At 41.2% G+C, this 19202-nt stretch overlaps 1 protein-coding gene across 1 annotated transcript in view; it reads left to right on the forward strand.

Moving 5' to 3' along the window:
* Window positions 1-1400: 1400 nt before the first annotated feature.
* Window positions 1401-19202, forward strand: part of ANKRD33B (ankyrin repeat domain 33B) — a gene marked incomplete at both ends in the record, with an annotated part of 44635 nt that continues 26833 nt past the window's right edge. Inside the window, one exon of the mRNA XM_082044913.1 lies at window positions 1401-1826. Coding sequence (XP_081901039.1) covers window positions 1401-1826 — 426 coding nt within the window. The remainder of the gene's footprint in view (window positions 1827-19202) is intronic.

The raw sequence follows: 19202 nt of genomic DNA on the forward strand, positions 1-19202 counted from the left end.
GTCACATTTTACTTTCCATTCATACCTTCTTTCAATGAAAAAGTGTGTGTCATACTCTATCTCTCCTCATGCAGAAACACCAGCTTGTTTCTCTCCCATCAGGCAGACAGGTACTCAGACCCTGGACATTCACCTGCTGAAGCATAACATATATATGAGGTTTGCTTCAAAGTGCTGTTGAAGAAAGCAAATATCCCATTTTGTTGGACAAAAGGCTTTCCCCCACCATTTCCCTGACAGAGAACTGTGCTAATCCATAGCATCTGGAAAGGCAAAAGATTTCAGAAGGACTGTGACAAAGCAAGAACTCGATGTATACGTGCGTTATTCCTTTCAACCTAATGTCCAAATGTCTTTGATAAAAACTACATGCTTGACATCTCTACTGTCAGGGCTGAGTTATGTGATTTAATGAATAACTTGCTTTAAACTAAGCTATCCTTCAAAGCATTCAAATTCTGTACAGTATTTTTCCTTAGTTTCAATATTACATAATTATACACAGGCTAATTGTATTCCTGGAAAAGTTTCGCATACATCGCTGTAATCATGGTTTTCAGGACCGCACATATTGTGCTGAAGGACCAGTGGCAGCCTCTGCCCCACCTGTCCCGGGTACCGCCGGCCCTGCTCCCGCTGCCTCTCCCACCGGCCGGTGGGCTTGCAGTGAGTGATCCCTTCAAACGGAAGCGCAACCGCCGCAGAGATACCAAGGAAGCCGCTTGACTGAGGGGCACGGTAGCTTGGCAGGCCCGGTGGAGGACTCTGGAGGTTCTCTGGAAACTCAGGTTTCCCACCTGTCAGCTGCAGTTTAGCTACGCAGCGCGCAAGGAGCAGCCGCGGCTGCTGCCCGCTCCCCCCGCAAAGCGCTTTTACACCGCGCCCCTGATGTCAGCGCGCTAAGCCGGAGCCCCAATCTTCTCAAAGAGATGCTGAGCGGATTACAGGCCAGGAGTTTGCGAACTGCCTCTTCCCCCCAGACCTGCCCTCCTTGCCTGCAGCCTGTCCCCGCTTACCGCCGCCGCTCTGCTGGACCGGCGGCGCTAAGCAGACTCGGACCAGTCCCCGGGGAATTCCCGAGCGACAGCATGCCCCGGCCCGGGGGCGGTTGCCCGCCGGGCTGCTGCAGGGTGACCCACGGGAGGGGTCCGAAACTTGCGTGAGTGGGGCAGAGGGATCCCCTGACAGCCTCAGGTTTGCACAGGGAAGAGCCGCAACTCCCGGCGGGGCAGCGCTCGGTGGGCGGGTGGGGGCTGCCGGGCGCGCCGGCCGCCGTGAGCGCCCCCCCGGGCAGCGCCCCGCGGGCGGCGGGCGAGGGCGGCCCGGAGGAGCCGCTGGCCGCGGCGCCGGGCGCCGCTCGGTGCGGAGGGGAGCTCCTGCCTCCCGGCCCCGGGACCACCATGGTGCTGCTGTCGGGGGACGGGGAGCAGCTGGCCGGGGAGCGGGTCTGCCCCGCGCCGGCGAAGGAGCTGCCCAGCACCGAAGCGGAGAGCAGCCCCGAGCAGGGGGCGGCGGGAGCTGCCGCCGAGGGGCTGGACGAAGAAGAGGACGAGGAGGATGAGGAGGAAGAGGACTGCGAGGAGTACGAGGATTTCTCCGAGCTGCCCGACACCTGCAGCATCGCCTCGGACGACTCCTTCTACCCGCCGCGGGGGCTGGAGGACGACGAGGAGGACCGCTGGTCCCTGGAGCAAGGGGATCGCGACAGCCCCGAGGCGCTCACCCTCTTCCGAGCCTGCTGCACCAACAACACCATCGTACTCAAGGCGCTCATCCGCCAAGGCCCCGAGGAGGAGGAGGTGCGGGAGACCGACCGCAACCGCCGGGTGAGCATCCCGTGCCGTGACCCTGCCCACCCCCGGGCCCTCCCCCGTGGAGCAGAGCCGGGGGGAGCGTGGGGCCAGGCGTGGGTTGGGTGACACTGCTTTATTTATGGGTGTTTTTTTTTTTAGTTCCCCCCAAAATGTAAGCTTGCTTCCAATTCCTAGAATGCCAAGCAGCTCTTGGGGTATTCCTGTGCTAAAATGAGACTTTTTGGAGTTCTTCTGGTATTTGTTTTGCTGCTGGTGAACTATGTTGAGGGCTTGTGTCAGTGCAAGGTTTGTGGTTCAGTTTTTGCGTGTTACTTAGTTAATTGAAGGGACAGAAGTGGACTTGACTATATCAGAAGGTGAAAACTTGGAAAAGATTTTCCAGGTAACATGTAACTGAGACATCTAAGCAACAATATGGAAGATTAGCAACAGCCACTCCTGTCACTAGTGTTACTACAATTTATGTTTAAGGAATTTTTAGTTGTAGTTTGCATAAACAGTCTCAGAAAAATTTTCTATGACTAGTCTATGACAGGAATGTTTTGAAAGAAGGCTTAAGTCATTTTAATTGAGCAAGCAACTTGTGTATTCTGGAAAAATAAGGAGTCTTTGCATCGAAAATAACAATGATTTTGGCTTGAGGCTGTTTAGAGAGGGGCTTTTTTGTTTCTCAGATGTATGTACTTGTAGGAATTTTCCTACAAAATTTCTTTACCTCCCCACTAAAAGATTGTTTTTAATACAGATTTTCTAGTGATCTGATTTGCAGTCAGCTTCTGCAAAAAGATACATATAGAAAAAGTTGTATTAACACATCTGAGGGGACAGCAACCTATAGCATGGGGGTGCAAATGAGCAGCAGAGGGCAGAGAATTTTTAAATCAACTTTTCTGCCCGGGCCAACATATGGTGTAGTTATAGTCTGTAACATGTGAGATCCAAATGTATATTACAGGAGCTTTTGAAGATCCTGCAGATCCATCTATCCTGTATATGAGGTCTGAACCTGAGCTGGAGCCCAAACCCAGGCCTGGCATTGCGTGAACACTCACCTCTGCTGATGCCCAGTGATTCAGTGTGCCTCGGGTGTGTGATGGTGGGGGAACTTTGGCCCCACCATATGTGTGGTATAAAAGACCAAGTGCCTCACGGCTGTCCTTTCTGAATGGGTGGCCTTCCCACCCAGCAGAGGGTATGCAGCTGGCTGTGGAGATGGAGGCATCCTCCGTCTCAGGTCATACAGAGCTGAGTCGGGGAATATGAACAAACTGAACATAGACACCAGCCCTCAGCCTACAGCAGCTCCTTCTGCAGAGGTGAACAGATCAGGGTTGTGAGAACAGTGAATTTGCCAGCCCTCCCTTCACCATCCCACTTCCCCAAAGCAAGTTACTGTTCTTTATCTTTTCAGCTTCCTACAAAAGAAACAAAATTGTAGTTTGAATCCAAACTCAAAGTTAAAAAAAAAAAAAAAAGTTTTCTCTACTTAAGCAGATATTCCATTTGACCTGAAATTAAACTTTGACACCAAATTCTGTTTTCTGCTTTTTTTTTTTTTTTTTTTTTTTTTTTTTATGAAAACAATGTAAAAGAAGTTCAGTAACTCAGCAGCTTCTGGAAGCCTCATTAACCATGTGGGAGGCATGAGTCCAGGTTCTCTTGCCGCATGAGGGGATATAAACCTTCACAAAGTGCCCTAATTACAGCAGTATAGAGCAGGGCAGTCTAACTTTTCCAGGCAGATGGGAATGGGATGGGAGCAACCTTTCTGCTGGGGAGCCAAAATGTCAGGTGTGACTGCAGTCCTGACATCCCCACAGGGGACGTCAAGGCAAATTCACATTATTTTGCAATAGAAAACCACCTTTTTTCCAGAGAATTTTACCTGGCAAAAGGGAAGTTTTGCTTAGGTCTTTTATCAACCTTTCTGTAGATTTCTGCAGCTCTTGAATTTGAGCGTCATATAAAGTCATTGCACAATACCCATAAATAAAACTTAGTTTTACTGCCAAAAGGTAACTGAACAAATTACATACACTACTTGTGGTAATAAAATTTTTCAATTGCTGAAATCTGTACTGTTGGCTTTCAGCATGTTCTTTGACCAGGATAATGTTTGTTTACAATACTATCCAGCATGCATTTATTGGAAAGCATGTTTTATTTATTTTTAGCTGTGAACAAATGAACTGAACTTTCAATTCTTCGAAGATTTTGTTTCTTTTCTGTGAGGCAGGAGAGAGAAAGAAGAATAACTTGCTTTTTGAGAAGTAGGATGGTGAAGGAAGGGCTGTCCAACTGTTTTCACCACCATGATCTGATAACCTGTGTTATGTATGTACAACTCAGTTTTGTTTTTGCAATTTAAAATGACTTATTTTTTCAAAGTAAACAGAGCATGTAACAGGTTATGGTAGTTAGACAATGCCATATTTTGATTCTGAAAGTAATTACACTCAAATCTTGTAACGTGGAGAAGAAACTTCTAGTGTTTAAATTCTTGAAACAAATTTGGGCACAAACAGCTAGAGTTTTGCCATTGGTTTGCTTGTAAATATTGACCTTGGCCCTAAAGCAACTCTCATGGGCAAAATTAATATTTGAAGGAAATAATTTCTGAAAATGCTAAGATCCAGAGGTAACCTTACTTATTTTCCTCAATATTTTTTTAAATCAAAATATATCAATTCTCTCTTTTGAGACAATTTTCCAAGCCTGGATAGCAGCTTTTTGTGGGATTTCTGCGGGAGTGTCTTTTTCCCATGTTCTGTTTGTGAGCTGCAGAACCCGCCAGGCACAGGTTTCCGTTGTGTTCACCTTCCTGCATTAAACCAGACTCCACAGCATTCGATTTATTAGTCACCACGTGTAGCCTGAAGACCAGTACCTTCCTGGTCTTGTTTTCATTACTGTCAAGGCAACAACAGTTTATATATAATTGTCTGCACAGGATCCCCAAAGGGCTGATCCCCACATCTTCTGTTGTACTGCTGTCTGTATATGGAGTCCCAAAAGACTGGCTTGGTGCTGCTCGTTTCCTTGCAAAATGTAATACCAAAATATCTGGAAAACAACTATGGCAGCATATAATATGCTAATGGTAGATCATGCAGGACAACCTCTCATTTGTTAATGCTGATGTGTTTGCCTGCCTTATGCTGACAATAAAGAGGGATTTGCAAACGTATATGAGAAAAACGTGGCTCTGATGAAATCTCCTGACTCGGCTGAAACCAGAGTGTCATCCGATAATGATGCTACTTTTCTCCAGGTGTTGTGAGGACTGGTTTTGCGTCCTTACTAGTCACATTTCCAGAACTTCAGGTATTTGCATCTCATAAATTTAACATCACTTAATATTAAATCTTGCCTGGAGACCAGGGTTATATATACTCAGAAAGACAGAGTTTCAAAATCCAGTGTTACCTAACCACAGAACGCAAGCGAATTTAGAAGTTTTCTGTGACAACAGAGAAGACAATAAGGGATGGGGAACAGAGAGAAGGCAAAGAACATTCTCATGACAGATTGAAAATAATCACTGCAGCTCATCCTCAGAAAGGTTTTGTGTTAACAATCCACGTGGTATAGTCTGTATTAGTAGGTATTCTGTAACTCTGTGTTTTGGAGCTGATACATGTGCAAAAATATTCTATCAGAGGCTTTTTCAGCTTTTGATTTTTATGTCATTGTTCAGTGAGTCTTTTGTCTGCTTCCACAGTGGCTAGGAACCAATCTGCAGTTAAACACTTTATTGTAAGTATACCATTATGGAGTGGGGTTCATACATTTGTGATCTTTGCTTTGACCCTTTAAAAAGTGTGAAGACAAAATAATCTGTGTGATTCAGCTCGTAAACTCTTCCTTTTCCTTTCAGAAAATACTCCTAAATCCATAGATGAGTACAGTTGACTTTTCTTGTTAATGTTTTATGCAGGATGATGTTGATTAGTACTGCTCTGACATAAGTTTTCTTTGAGACACTGTAGTTCTGGAGCTCCATCACCAAGTGGAGCTGGATTTGTTTGTTTGTTCCCCTGTCCTTTTTCTGCTGAAGGAAGAAAACAGTTTTGAAGACTGTTGTTGTTCTTCATGATCTACATTTATTTTGAATTCCCCTCTCATGATACTTAGTAGAAAAACACAAATAAAGAATTATCTGGGGAGGGACAACAACACATCAGAAACCTGGAAGTTGCTGTTACTGAATAAACAAAAATAAGGTAGCTATATCCTGGCTAGAAACCTATCTGAAAAGTTGTGAGAACATAGGGTTGTGACAACTATGGAAGTCATCCCGGAGAAGTAGGAGCGGGAAAGAAGTTTCCTGTGGAGGATTCACACCATGGTGTAGTGCACAAATTCGGACTATGGTCCCCCCTGCTCTCCTCAGCAGAGAGGAGTGGGTTTCTCCCGAGGCTGATTCAGGCTTCTATGTTATGCTTGTCCTCTAACTGCTGTCCCGTCACCCCTTGCCGAAGAGCCTCCCTCTGCTGCCTTTTGAGAGAGTTTGCAGAGACCAGGCACATGAAACTCATTGTTTGGGCACCATACATACCTCCTGAAGGGGGCATGCTGCATTGGAGAACATCAGCGAGCAACCCCCTGAATCGAGTGGAGATGTTTCTCTGAATACAACTGAGGTTTGTTTGTGCATTGCCGGCTGTAAAAGGGTGTTTTGGAATGGCATCACTCACCCAGTCTCCTTATTGGACCCATGACAGAGTTTGAAGCATCAGACATGTCAGGCTGGTCTCCCAGCCCTACGCTGCAGACCGCTCCTCTGGGAGGCAAAGTAGCCCACAGGCTTTGTACTGCCACAGTGAGACTGCTTCAGGCAAATTGGCTAGTTTAGGGGGCATTACCCTTCAGAGTTTTTCACAGAGACATGCATAGCAACTCCATGGAGTTGACGCCTGATTTTGTCTTTGCCAAAGGTCTGCGCTCCTGAAATTGTGACTGTCTGAGAAGGACAGAGAGACTGTGGATGAGTTTTGGCTTTCCAGGTAAAGGAATATTGTACTGGATGATACTTTTCTAGAAAGTCACAAAAAGTGCCAGAGCTTGTGTAACGCTCCATTAACTTATTTTTATTGTTTTTGTTATCTTCATGATGCTAACTTGCAAAAATAAAAAAAAATAGGAATGCAGCATTTTGTGGTGAGGGATGAAGCTCTCCTTGCCACATCTTGTTTTTCAGTTGTCACGGCACATAGCTTAAGTCATCCCATGTCAGAAAAAGGATTTGAAGAATGTCATCTGCTATAGCACTGGGAACTTTTTTCATATTTTCATAGGCAGTTTCAGTTCCCTCACACTGTCATACAAGTTACTCTCATGGGAGGGATTGTATAGAAACTTAACATCTTGACACTAAACTGTGAAAGGGAACTTTTTAGGGTGGAAAAAGTTTTTAAAAGACCCTAACAGCAAAAGTAATTTAACTTAAAACCTTCAGAAAAGTACAGAAATACGCAGGTGCTCTAGAAAAAGTCCCTGGAAATATGTATGTTTCTAAAAAGGAAGTGAGTAAGCAAGGCAAGGCAAAGAATAGTAGATGGCAAAACACAGAAGCTACTGCAAAAAAATTTGGAACCCTTCAAATAATGTAATTACATCTCAGGGGAATCCACCAGAAATGAGTACATAGAGCACAGAAAACATGAAGTCAGTCGGCTCAGATGGAATTCGGTGAGCTAGTCAGAGTATGGACCAGATTGATACAGAGAGCTACTTGGAGGTGTTGTCAGCAGAGAGTGGGCAGGTCAGCTGTTTGCCTGCTTGTCTGCATTCGTCTGAAGTGTTGCGTGAGTAATGCCTTTGAAAATCTGGCACAGAAACCTCTCCTTTAAAATAACTCAACTGAAGAAGAAGTATATGCATGGAACATAGTTTCTATGGAATAAAGAGAAAAATCAATAAGGACCATGAGGGTGCTTAGACATAAAGAATGGAAATGCAGGTCTTCAGCAGACCACTGGAAAGGTGTGGCCACACCTGCTGCATCGTCCATGCAGAAGGATAGACAGGTAGTAAGATATGTTTACAGACAGGTAGTAGATATAGTTTGTACCTAGTGTAAAAAGCAGCATAAGCTAACAGATATAACTCTTATGGAAATTGATAGATACAGATTTGAAGACCTCATCAACATGAGAAAGCTGTACAAATTTAATCTAGTTGCAAGAGATGCAGCTTTTAGAAAAAGCACATGAAGAGCAGTTTCCTTGAGGAATTCTGACAAATTGCTTAATGCAAGATGTACAGAACAGAGGGGTTGATTTTAGCCTGACAGTAGCCCAGAAGTAAAGGTCATAGCAATCTTTTGTGCTAGTTTAAGCAGTGTTTCATGTTAGTATCTTAAATCAAGTATGTGGACTTGCAGAGCTCCTCAGAGATGCATCAATGAGCCCAGTTACCCAGCTGAGCACAGGTTGACTCCAGATGTAATAAAATATAGCTGCATTCAAAATCTAACAAGACTGGTTGTCTGGGACATCTGTCACCAATAATTATCACAGACCTATAAGGATGTCTTTAGTAGGATGTGTCTGCAACACAGGTAAGAAATGTGACCTCAGGATGTTGTATTGCATTTTTCCAAGAGAATATTTGAGGTTTATTTCACAGTGCACAACGTGACACTGCTAATTCCTTCATCCCATTAGGAAATGAAAATTTATATTATTGTGGGGAACTACTCAAGAAGGAATATTTGCATTAATTTTCTATCTTAAACATTCCTAAGATTCTTTCCCTGAAGTTTTATTGGGGCATAAAATGCTCTCCAAAATTCAAGATTTAGATAAAATTTGGTTTATTGTATTATTTGGAAGTACTGCAGAGGTGTTGTAAACAGGCAGCTTCCAATAAAAGTTCCTTTTGATGCTGAAGCTGCAAAAAATGAGTAGGTTTAAAAGAACTTAAGAGAAAGGAGCTTCAGAAAAGTCCATAAAGAGCAATTTGCTTTAGAAAAGTCAGGTGTAAATCCTGCAATAAAGGAGGTGAGAAAAGGCAGTAACATTGCTCTCCTCCTTGCTTATGGTGGGACTTAAGACTCTCATGCAGAAGACTTAGGTTTTTGACTGCTGCCTGATACAGGGTAAGAAAACTCTGGAGCTATCCTGAGATACGAAAAGTAATATTTTAAAGAGGATATGATAAGACCAAAACCAAACCAAGCTGTAGCTCCATGTTGTTTTGTGAGGGTATTCAGGCATTCAGTTTTGAACCATTCAGTCAGTTTCAGTGTGCATCAACATATGTAAAGACTGCATGACTATATGGAGAACCCCTGCATTGTTTTGATCCCAGCACCTCTACTCATGCTTGACATACCAACATACACACTAATGGAAGTGATTAATCTCTGAGTACTGTTGTTTTTCTGCCTCCCCCTTGTCAAAAGCTAAGATTTATAGCATAGAGAAAAAAAAAATCCAGTAGCACCTCTGTGTGAGCTTAAGGTAGCACAAATGCTTGGCCTGAGAGGTGTTTCAAATCTCTGGGTAAGGAGTGCTCCTTGAATTAGGATACTACTTGGTGTAGAAATCACTTTTCAGGCCTTATGTCTGGCCTGAAACAAACTGCATGCCAATGTTGTTTCTCAGGAAGAAAATGGAGGTTGAAACATGTCACTGCTAAGAAGCATCTGATTGCTCTGAAAAACTGGGTCTTGTTGAATGTCAGTAGCCTGTAGGAGCTACCAGGCTTCAAGTACACTCTCCAAGGAAATGGGTCCAGAAACTCCAAAATTCTTCAGCTCTGATCTAAGTACCACTAAGGCATCATTAGCACCTCATCCCCCACGCCACATCTTTCAGCATCATTTAGAGCTTAACTTAGTTGCCTTCATGTCCTTTGGTTCCAGCTGTTGCTGGAAGCACTGACATGGGCTGTGGTTCCTGGAGCACCGGAGTGGAAAGGCAGGGGTGAGGATGCCCAGGCAGGAGGCTTGAGTTGACTTTTGGTCAGGTAGTACACTCTTTTCACAGATGTGAGGCTTGCTTGTTTTTCATGCAGTCAGGCTTGTTGCTAGGTTTCAGGGGATGTTTCAGAAAAGGCTTTTGAGATAGGCTCACGTTTGCATGTGGCATAGGAACCACTCGTCATCATATTAATTCTAGTCACACAGTTTTATGTGTGTGCTTGGGAATAATATAAACTATGAAAATAAACGCTAACAAATGTTGAACAAGGAGTACAAGTAATCCAAATATCTATTTGGATCTATCCAGACATTTCAGCAGGTACTATTATGTTCAAAATCCGTTCTACTACTCAAGAAGAGAGAGATTGAAAGGTAAAAAAACCAAAGCCCTGTTATACATTTTGGTAACAATTAACTGTGTAACAGAGGCCAACAAAAATCAGGTGTTTTATCATAATACTATTATGTGTTAGTAGTACTTCAGCTTCACAGAGGACAATGATAATGAGACTGAGTAGTAACTTGTATATATGTATGTAAAGTCTTGTATGACTTTACAGGTGTTGGTTGCTTCATGACACATGAGTCTAATGTGCATCAGGTTTATTTTAAATTACATTTCATTAAAATACATATTCATTTCTCTGAGGAAAAGTGATACATGATTACCAACTGAAACGCTTTTAATTTTTAAGTAAATATTGATTTAGAAAGCATCATCAGCCTTTTACTTGCAGAAGATCCCACTAGATGAGCAGGGACTATGTGTGCATTGCCAGAGGAAATCGTCCCTGACAAGAGCATGTATGTGGCTCAGCTCATGTCCACTCATTAGGATTATTTGGAATTAGTTCCAGTTTTCAGACTTTATTTGTACAGGTCATTCTGTTCTGGGTAGATTTTTTTTTTTTTTAGCAATTGACATAACCAGTATATTGCCTGCTAACAATTTTTCTGCATATTCTTCCTGTATTGCCCGTCGTTGCACTGTCCAATTAGGTTTAACTTTCATGACTGAGGTATAGTCACACAAAAGCCACTTACTGAAAACTGCTGTTAGTTTTCTTAAACAGGAAATAAAATCTTTTGACACATGTGAAAGCAATGAAGAACTCCCACAGGCTTTACTGGAGACAGAAGTTCACATTTAATGTTTTCATAAATAAAGTCACTCTCCAAAGGTTACCCTTTGGAATGATTCAAAATGTTATGCCACACAGGTTTGAATTTACCCATTTCTTAGGGTTCTGTCATTAAAAACAAAAATGAAACCCATCCAGCTTGGGCTAATTATAATCCTGTAGCACACTTGGTGTGTCTCAATAAGAAATAATTAAGTACCGTAGGAAGAGGACGGTTGTCACAGAGTCTGTAGTGGCACATCTGGCAGTGAATTAGCAATTCAAATTGTATCCACTGTGGGAAAAACTCACAATGTAGGAATAGTTCACATTTTTCAATTCTTTTATTTTCTATTATGCCTGTTATATTCCACAGGGAGTAATCTGAAAGCAAGCTGATGCAAAACAGGAATGACTCATGGTGGGGCTTTTGTAGCTTCACATGTTTCAACTGTATAACATTTCAAGCTCAGTTCTGTAATACTCACATGGCAGATCTGGCAATATGTTGAAACTCTCTCACATATGTGGAGTATTTTTTTTTTGTCTTTTGCCTTTTTGTATGTGAGGCCCCATCTTTGGGACACCCTGCATGTAGACAGACCTACCACTGCTGATGAGAGATGCTGCCAGTAGCCACCACAGCTCAGAATTGGGCCCTGAGGGAAGTTTATTAATACTGGAGGGACGGATTTACATGTAAGCCATCTTTATTAGTTTTCTGAAGTGGCAAAGTGACAGATACTTGAATATATTAAATATGTTCATAAAAGCAGCCTTTCAGAGGAACTTTTTTTTTCTTTTCTTTTTTCTTTTTTCTTTTTTCTTTGTAGACCTAGGTATCTTGCTATTTGTAGTTCTTATGAAAAAAGGCTTTGCATACCTGTTTACCATTTGGTTGGGAAATACGGGAAGGGTAGTCATGTATTCATAAAACTGTTTTTAGGGGATGGACAAAAGGAAAGGGAAGACTGTCTTTGGAAGACGGTAAGGTACTTGTGCATATCTGGAAGTGTTGTATGGGTTTGATAAAGGTTTCAAGAGAAGGCAGAGTCAAAGCTCAGGTCCATAAAGGAGTTAGTTTAAAATAGTTTTATTTCTGTAAATAATGATTTTCTCTAAAGAGGATGAAATAGCAATGACTCGTTAGAAAAAGGGTATAGAATAACAAGTATTGATTTGGTTTGGAAAATGAAATACCACAAGTATTTATGAAGCCTTAGTGTAGACTTACAAAGCCCTTCTGAGTTAATAAAGAATGCAAACACAGTAGAAGAGTTTTCTGGTTACACTGTGGCAAGTGGTACTGTATAGTAAACGCTGAGATGTACTGAGCAAACCAGAGGAAAAGAAACCTTTGGCTGGGAAGAAACAGGCTCTTTTCCCTGCCTTGCTTCAGGCACTTTGTCACCTCAGTGTGAGGCAAGTCCTGTCTGTGCGAGACGCTGGGCAGCGTGTCTGTGTCAGTGACGCTGCTCTGCGACGCTGCTTCGGCAGAGCTCCCGGTGCCGAATCACCAGCCTGGAGCCAAACCCACATTGTTCCTGGAGGGCAGTCCCATCGGTGGTTTCACTGGGGGGTGAAGCCACCTCCCATTTCATGGGTGACAGGGAAAGAAAGCGCATAATGTCAAAGTCCCTGGGAACAAAGTGAAAGCATCTTCCTCATACTTCAGGGACACAAAACCAGCGCAATGCCCCAAGCAGAGACATCCTGCAGCCTGCAAGCGGTGCCTGTGCAGAACGGCTCAGACAGCCCTGGGGTCTCACATTAATCTCCTGCCAGTAGGATGGAGTCCATGCCGTGCTGCATCCTGCCACCATTTACATAGGGTGGGACTGAATCTTCCTTGCCACCCATTTATCACGTACGATTTGTTTCATTTCACCGCTCAGTAGTATGGGCCACAGGCATTTTCCAGCCTGGAAAATTCTTCCTCTCATGGGGATGCAACAGGGATGCCCATGCGTGAAGGTACTAATGAGCAGAACTGCCTGCAAAATAGGAACATGAACTGAGTACGAGGTACATTATAATCTTGTTAGTACCTTCCTTGAATTAAAATAGCATGTATGCAGTTTCCTGAATTCAGATGTCTTGGTGCATTTACAGTTCTTATCTACATAAAAATTCCCATGAAGTGTATTGGATCCATCCAATATTTGTGGAAAAGTCCCTGAAAAAGCAAGATAATTAAATCTGACAGGCAAGAGATGCCTCACCAAATTACACTTGTTGCAATAAACATAGTTGCCTGAAGACTTTGAAAAAGTTGCTTTTGAATTTTAAAAATATAAGCAGCTGCTGCAGTCCTTTCCCACCATAGATGACATCCCAATCATCTGGTTACTGATATGATGTGAAGCAAACATGGAAATATTTAGTACTTTCGTGAGATATTTCAGAAGCAGTAAGCAATATAAGCATCCCCAGACAAAAAGGAAGAAAAAAAAGAGACGTGGTGAATAAATGTCAACCTTTCTATTAAGATTTATCACGCAAAGTATTTTTCTTTAAGACACAAGGTTGTGAAATGTCTTTCACTTACTATTGTCATTTTATCTTTCTGTGGACATTTTTAGCTTGGCCTAGTTTTTGTTTATTACAGTCAGTGCAGTTGATTTATGAGCAGAGGGTCCATTCACAGATGGGGAGAGGTCAAGCTGTGGTATTTTGGTGTGCAGCTATGTGGTTGTTACTGTGCATTTCACAAATCACAAATGTACAGTGAATGGATCATCCTCTAAGGAGCTGAGATCAAATTAAAAAAAAGTAATTACCTGGAAGTTTACGGTAAGGTATGTCCAGCGTTCTCTTTCCTGCTGGCATTATAACTGTGAAATCCCCTAGCTATCAGGTGTCATCAAAAAATACTACAACCTTTCTTTGGAGTTTTAGTGTTTGATGCTAGATCAGTAGGCGCTTCTACCCTCTTGTGCTAGGTCCACGAATGAGTCACCCTTTCAGACACAGACAGGAACCGTGTGGCAAAACAGATTAATATTGCCAACAAACTGGCATAAATATGTGTGATACATATCACAGAGAGGAAAGATTTTAAAAACACAGGGTCTCTTTTGGGATCGGTGCTGCTTCTGGCTCAGGTCCTGGCTGCTATGTCTGTGGGAACGGAGGGTAGCACACTACATCTACTCCCACATTCGTGGATATTAAGTAGTTATGTGGAAAGTTCACTCTGCGTAGCTCTTACGCATGTTTTACTGAAATCCATCTCCACAGCAGACTGACATGAGGGCTGCTGGACTGCTAACAGGGAAAAACAGCCATTGCATTTAAAGATTTCATCATCTAGCTCTCTGCTGCTGCTGCTATTATTTGGACAAGTAGTTCGCAGAAAAGTACAGTTCACAGTTCTGTAACTAATATTCTTCGTAAGCTAGCCTTCTGCTATTCACCTGCCAATCTGCAGAGTTTGAAAATTTAGGTCAAATATAACCATGGAATAAAATTCATGTTTTGAGAATTAAAAAATTATAAGAATAAAATAATTGTTTTTAGAATTAAAAAAAAAAATAGTCAGTACTAGTGTTTCTGTAATGCAAAACAGTAATTACAGTTGCAGTTGGTGAGTTTAATGTGTATATTGGCCCTTCATTTCTATTCACTCTTTGCCATCCAAAACCCACATTCCTTTGAGGAGGAAGTTTTTAAAATAGTACTTAGGTACCCAGTTCAGACTTTGAATAACTGCCTAAAATATCATATTTTCTGCTTCCTCATGTAATTTGTATTTCTAGTACAGTGATTGCATCAGTTCTGATTTATCAGTAAATCATTTATGTCTTGTAAGAAATAAGAATTCCAGCAAAGCCTCTACAATTCAGCAGCTTATCAGTCATGGTAGAAAGGGCATGTGAGGATTGTTCATGTAATAGAAAAACTAACAAAAACATTAAAATACTGTAATTACTTCCACGAACTTGCTTCTCTTCCTTCCCACAGCTGTCTCCTGTTGTTTCCTTTCAGATTTTAAGGTCTTCGGGGAGTGTATCTGAAAAGACTTTGCCTCATTATTGACACTACTGCAATTGACAATATCATTCCAAAATAGATGATTTAAAGTCTGCCGGTATTGGCTGAGATTTTAAGCTTATTCAGTTAGTATAATCATCTTATGTCCAACAGTTCTGCTGTGCAAATATCCAATATGAGTTTTGCAAATGTTAAGGAGAAGAAGGTGATTTTTGGCTATAGGATTTTGATACTAATGTTAGCTATATTGGTTAACTGCAACAAGCCTTCATTTTGGATATTTGCTGTTTTCTATGTATTTCCAGAGGTGGATTGAAGGAGCTGGACTCGGAAGGTAACAGGAAACATCCTCCCCACAATTTTGAGGTAGAAATACAAAGACCAGGCCTTCTGCTCTCAAAGATGTTGCAGTATTACCAGGGAGCACTCTCTCATTTTGTATCAGAGAAACAGAAAAATTACTCCCAACGCTTAGCAAAGCATTTGAAAATGTGTGGAGGTCTCTTTTAGGGCAAAACCTGTTACTGCTTCCAGGTGCCTCAAAATGGAGGGAGAAAAGCATAAGTTTTAACTATTCTTCCACTGCTACTCTGTTTCTACTGCACTGCAGCTTTTCTGCATACACCTAAGTCACCTTAATTAATAGTGAATTAAAAACAAAAGCCGGTGTAAACTGGCAGCTTCACAGCCCACCGCCAGGTGAAAGCATTTTGAAAGACTGATGAAAATTTTAGTAGGAGTGATAGAGAAACCAGAAATTACCTAGAAAAAGGGTTAAATATTATCTGAAAAGTTTTTAATTCTCTCTAAACTTACTGGAGTTTTTGTCCTTAAGCAAATATTTAGGTCAGAGATATCTGACACAGAAAGACATACTGATGAGGTTCCTCATGCCACAGACAATTTGATATGAGAAAGTTATATGGAAAGTAAAATGCTATTAAATCAGTAATTTAAAATCTGGGTATAAAAGCTAATTTCCTTGTACGTCAGCTTAAAAAAGAAAAGGAAATGATAAGTTGTCAGTCTTCCAATAGAGTCAAGGCCTTGATATTTCCTCCTTGTACTTTCTAATATCCAGCTGAGTAGGATGAGTTAGCAAACACTTTTTTTGGCAGGAGGGGGAGCATGGAACCTGACTTGAAAAAGACTTTTATTTGAAATCATTAAGGTACACAACTCCTTCAGTTTACTGGTCCTATACGAGTCGTTGCTGTTGTGCAACTGATGTAATATCATCTGACCTATCTGACCTGCATGTTCTGAGGCACAGAAGGGGGTTTTGGCTTTTATTTGGTAGAGCTGGGCACAGTCTGGTGGACTTCTGTAGCAAGCACAAAGTTCTCCGTGAAATAAAGGGCTCAGAGGCTTTGAACTCTATGTAGTTAGCATATCACTTACCTTTTCAGATCTGAAAGTGTTGGTTGTACATTTCTTTGGCAAAAAAAACCCTCCAAAACAAACAGATAGGAGAGTCAGTCTAGGAAACAAGAAATTCAGCACTGGATCATAAAATGCACATTCAAGGCATTTAAAAATGTGTAATAGAATGTATAGACATCAGTGCATTCACTTCTAGAGATAATGGCTGAAGAAACAGCACCTGTGTAGATTTGGTGGTAATAAAAACCAGTGTTTGTTGCTCTGGAGTCCTGTGTCCATCCACAGGGCAGCAGAAGAGCAAACTTTGAAAATGTGTTGTGCCACTGGCGTGTGTCAGCTCAGGTCTGTGGGGAGCTCTGTTATTGATCTGGGATGCTTAATGCTGCTGAGATTTACTGTTCTCAGACTGTGCACAGATGGATTTGAGGATGCTCCTCAAGGTCTGCTGCTGAAGGAAGACAGCTAGTGCTCCACATACGCAATTATGATGAAACAAAAAGAACCCAAGTGACAAAAAGCGGTATACAAAATATTTACCATTTAGCATCTTGATTGTGGCTGCGTGTATTTAGTCATAAAACAACTCAACAAATGCCAGTCTTCTGGTTTTGCCTCAGCTTCCTGAAAAAATGCTTGATTTGTCCACGAGTGTGGCCTGTGAATGATTGTTAAATGAACAATGACTAACTTTATAAAATTGACAGCTATTTGTTTCTGGAGTAGAATTTTGTTTGCTTGTTTGTTTTTGTTCAGTGTGATGTATCTAATAAAGCTGCACAGCTGAAAATTTACGTTAAGAATTCCATACATTTCTAATAACAAAATACCAAATTTATAATGGAGTATTCAGTTACACCAACACATATTATCTTCCTTTTAAATGCAGAAATACTCTTCATCTCAGCTTTTTATTCCCATTATTCCTTTTTTACTGCTAACCATCCTATGCTTATCCAGTGGCTGGAGAGTTTCCTTCTTTGTCATGTTCTTCATCATTATGAAATAGAAAAATTGCACAAATATTAATGGAATCTTCTTTGCAATATTTCTTCAAGGGAAATGTGTTTCTTTGCTCCCATCTCTTAGCAAATTCCAGTGATTTGGAGTTGGGAACCACAAAAATGAAGAATATTATGTTTACAGGTCATGTCTATACAATTTTAATGGACAAGTGTCTCTAAGCAACCAAGTCCATTTCAACCCAAGGTCCTCATTTACCATACAGGAACCTTTGCAGTTGTTGATGTACTTTTGTTTATATCTTTAGCAGAAATACACTTGTAGTTTTTTGAGTTTGCCAGCCTTTTTGCTTAGATGAAGTTTTCTAATAGCAACAGATCAGTCATGACAACTTGGGTGGACTAATGCCATGCTGAGTTGATGCTAAGTATCTTCCTGTAACAGAAAACCAGAAAAGCCTGGAAAGCAACACAAACACCTGATGGATATATGGGTCCATTTGCTAATTCCTAAATTTTTCAAGACTTGAATACTATAGCTGCAGATAAATGCTTAGTTATGTAAAAGTGCCAGTCCAATAATTGCTATGATTTTTTGTCAACATAGAATGCAACAGGATCTAGTCTTCTTGTGGGCAGTAATAGCTGTCACAAAATGAGATGGAATGTGTCAGGTAGCCAATATTTTTCTATATCCTTTTATTTGATATGAAGGTATTTACTTACAAATCTTCAGCTGGAGAGACTAGAGAGCTTTTTTGATGTGTCTTGGGCATAAGAACATGTTTATTTTCTTTTATAAGCTGTATGGCTTGCAGCCAGTTAAGCAAATATAAAAACAAACAATTTTTTTTTTTTTTTAGGATGTAGTTTCTAACTGTACATTGAAAATTCCCTGTAAACTGGATATCTTTTTTTTTTTTTTCTACGGGGGCCTGGAACATCATTCAAAGGTCCCTTATTATGTTCAGATGCCACTCTCATTAGTCAACCTCTATCACCAAAAATACCACCTTGCAGACAAGCTATGTCTTGAAGTACCCAAAGGCTCTGTGCCACACTCTTGTAATTCTTCAGCTGCTGTGGGACATGGACACATCAAGCTCACTGCAAACAGCTCTGAAAAACCTCTGTCAGATGTGTTTGATACATACTGCCTTTTTGTAGCATGTTTCTTTTCAGCATAAGATGTTCTTTTGTTGAGAAAACTCTTTTAAATGTCTGCTATTTCTCTCATAGATCTAGGTCCTCAAATTGAAAAGTAGATTGCTTATATGAATTCTTGGAGACTTAAGACTTAATCCTGGACTTAAGCTGTTTTGTCTCCAGTTTTATGAGGTAGAATACCAACAGCTGCTGGATTGTTTGACTGAAACTGTTCTATAAAGGCGATATACTGTATGAATGAGTTAACAGTTTTTTACAAAGCCAAGTCATCTATAGTAATTCCAGACATTTAAATATAAATGTGATGTTACTCTTCCCTCTTTTTTTTTTTTTTACTCCCCAGATACTTAATTCTATCTTTTTTATTTCAAATTCAGCAATGTATTAATGTTCAATCCCTCCCTACATTTCTTTATTATTTAAATGCATGGGGTGTATTCATTGGAATATGAGATTCTTAGATCTAAACACAGAAGCAGATGCTTTTCTGGCTTTATTGTGTGGAGCTGATATTCAGCTGAGATATACAGGGTGGTCACAGGATCCATATAAGAGGAAAGACTGCACCAATGGCAGGTAGTCCCTTACTCAGCTCTTGACACTAGGTCATGGCATTACAAGTGTGTGCTGTGTTTACTTATTAAACTCAAGCTGCAGTATTGTAGTTGACTTGAGACAGATGTGATGGCGATGCTACTATCTCTCACTTGGATATTCTAAATATCATTTTCACTTCTGCCATACTGTCTGCTAATACACTGACACCTGCAGTGGATGATAAATCCTTATCTAGCTGAGATAATAAAAGAGAGAAATTTATAATGGGAATGCACAC

The sequence above is a fragment of the Streptopelia decaocto genome (assembly GCF_964273445.1).
Source record: "Streptopelia decaocto genome assembly, chromosome: 2".
Taxonomy (NCBI): Eukaryota; Metazoa; Chordata; class Aves; order Columbiformes; family Columbidae; genus Streptopelia; species Streptopelia decaocto.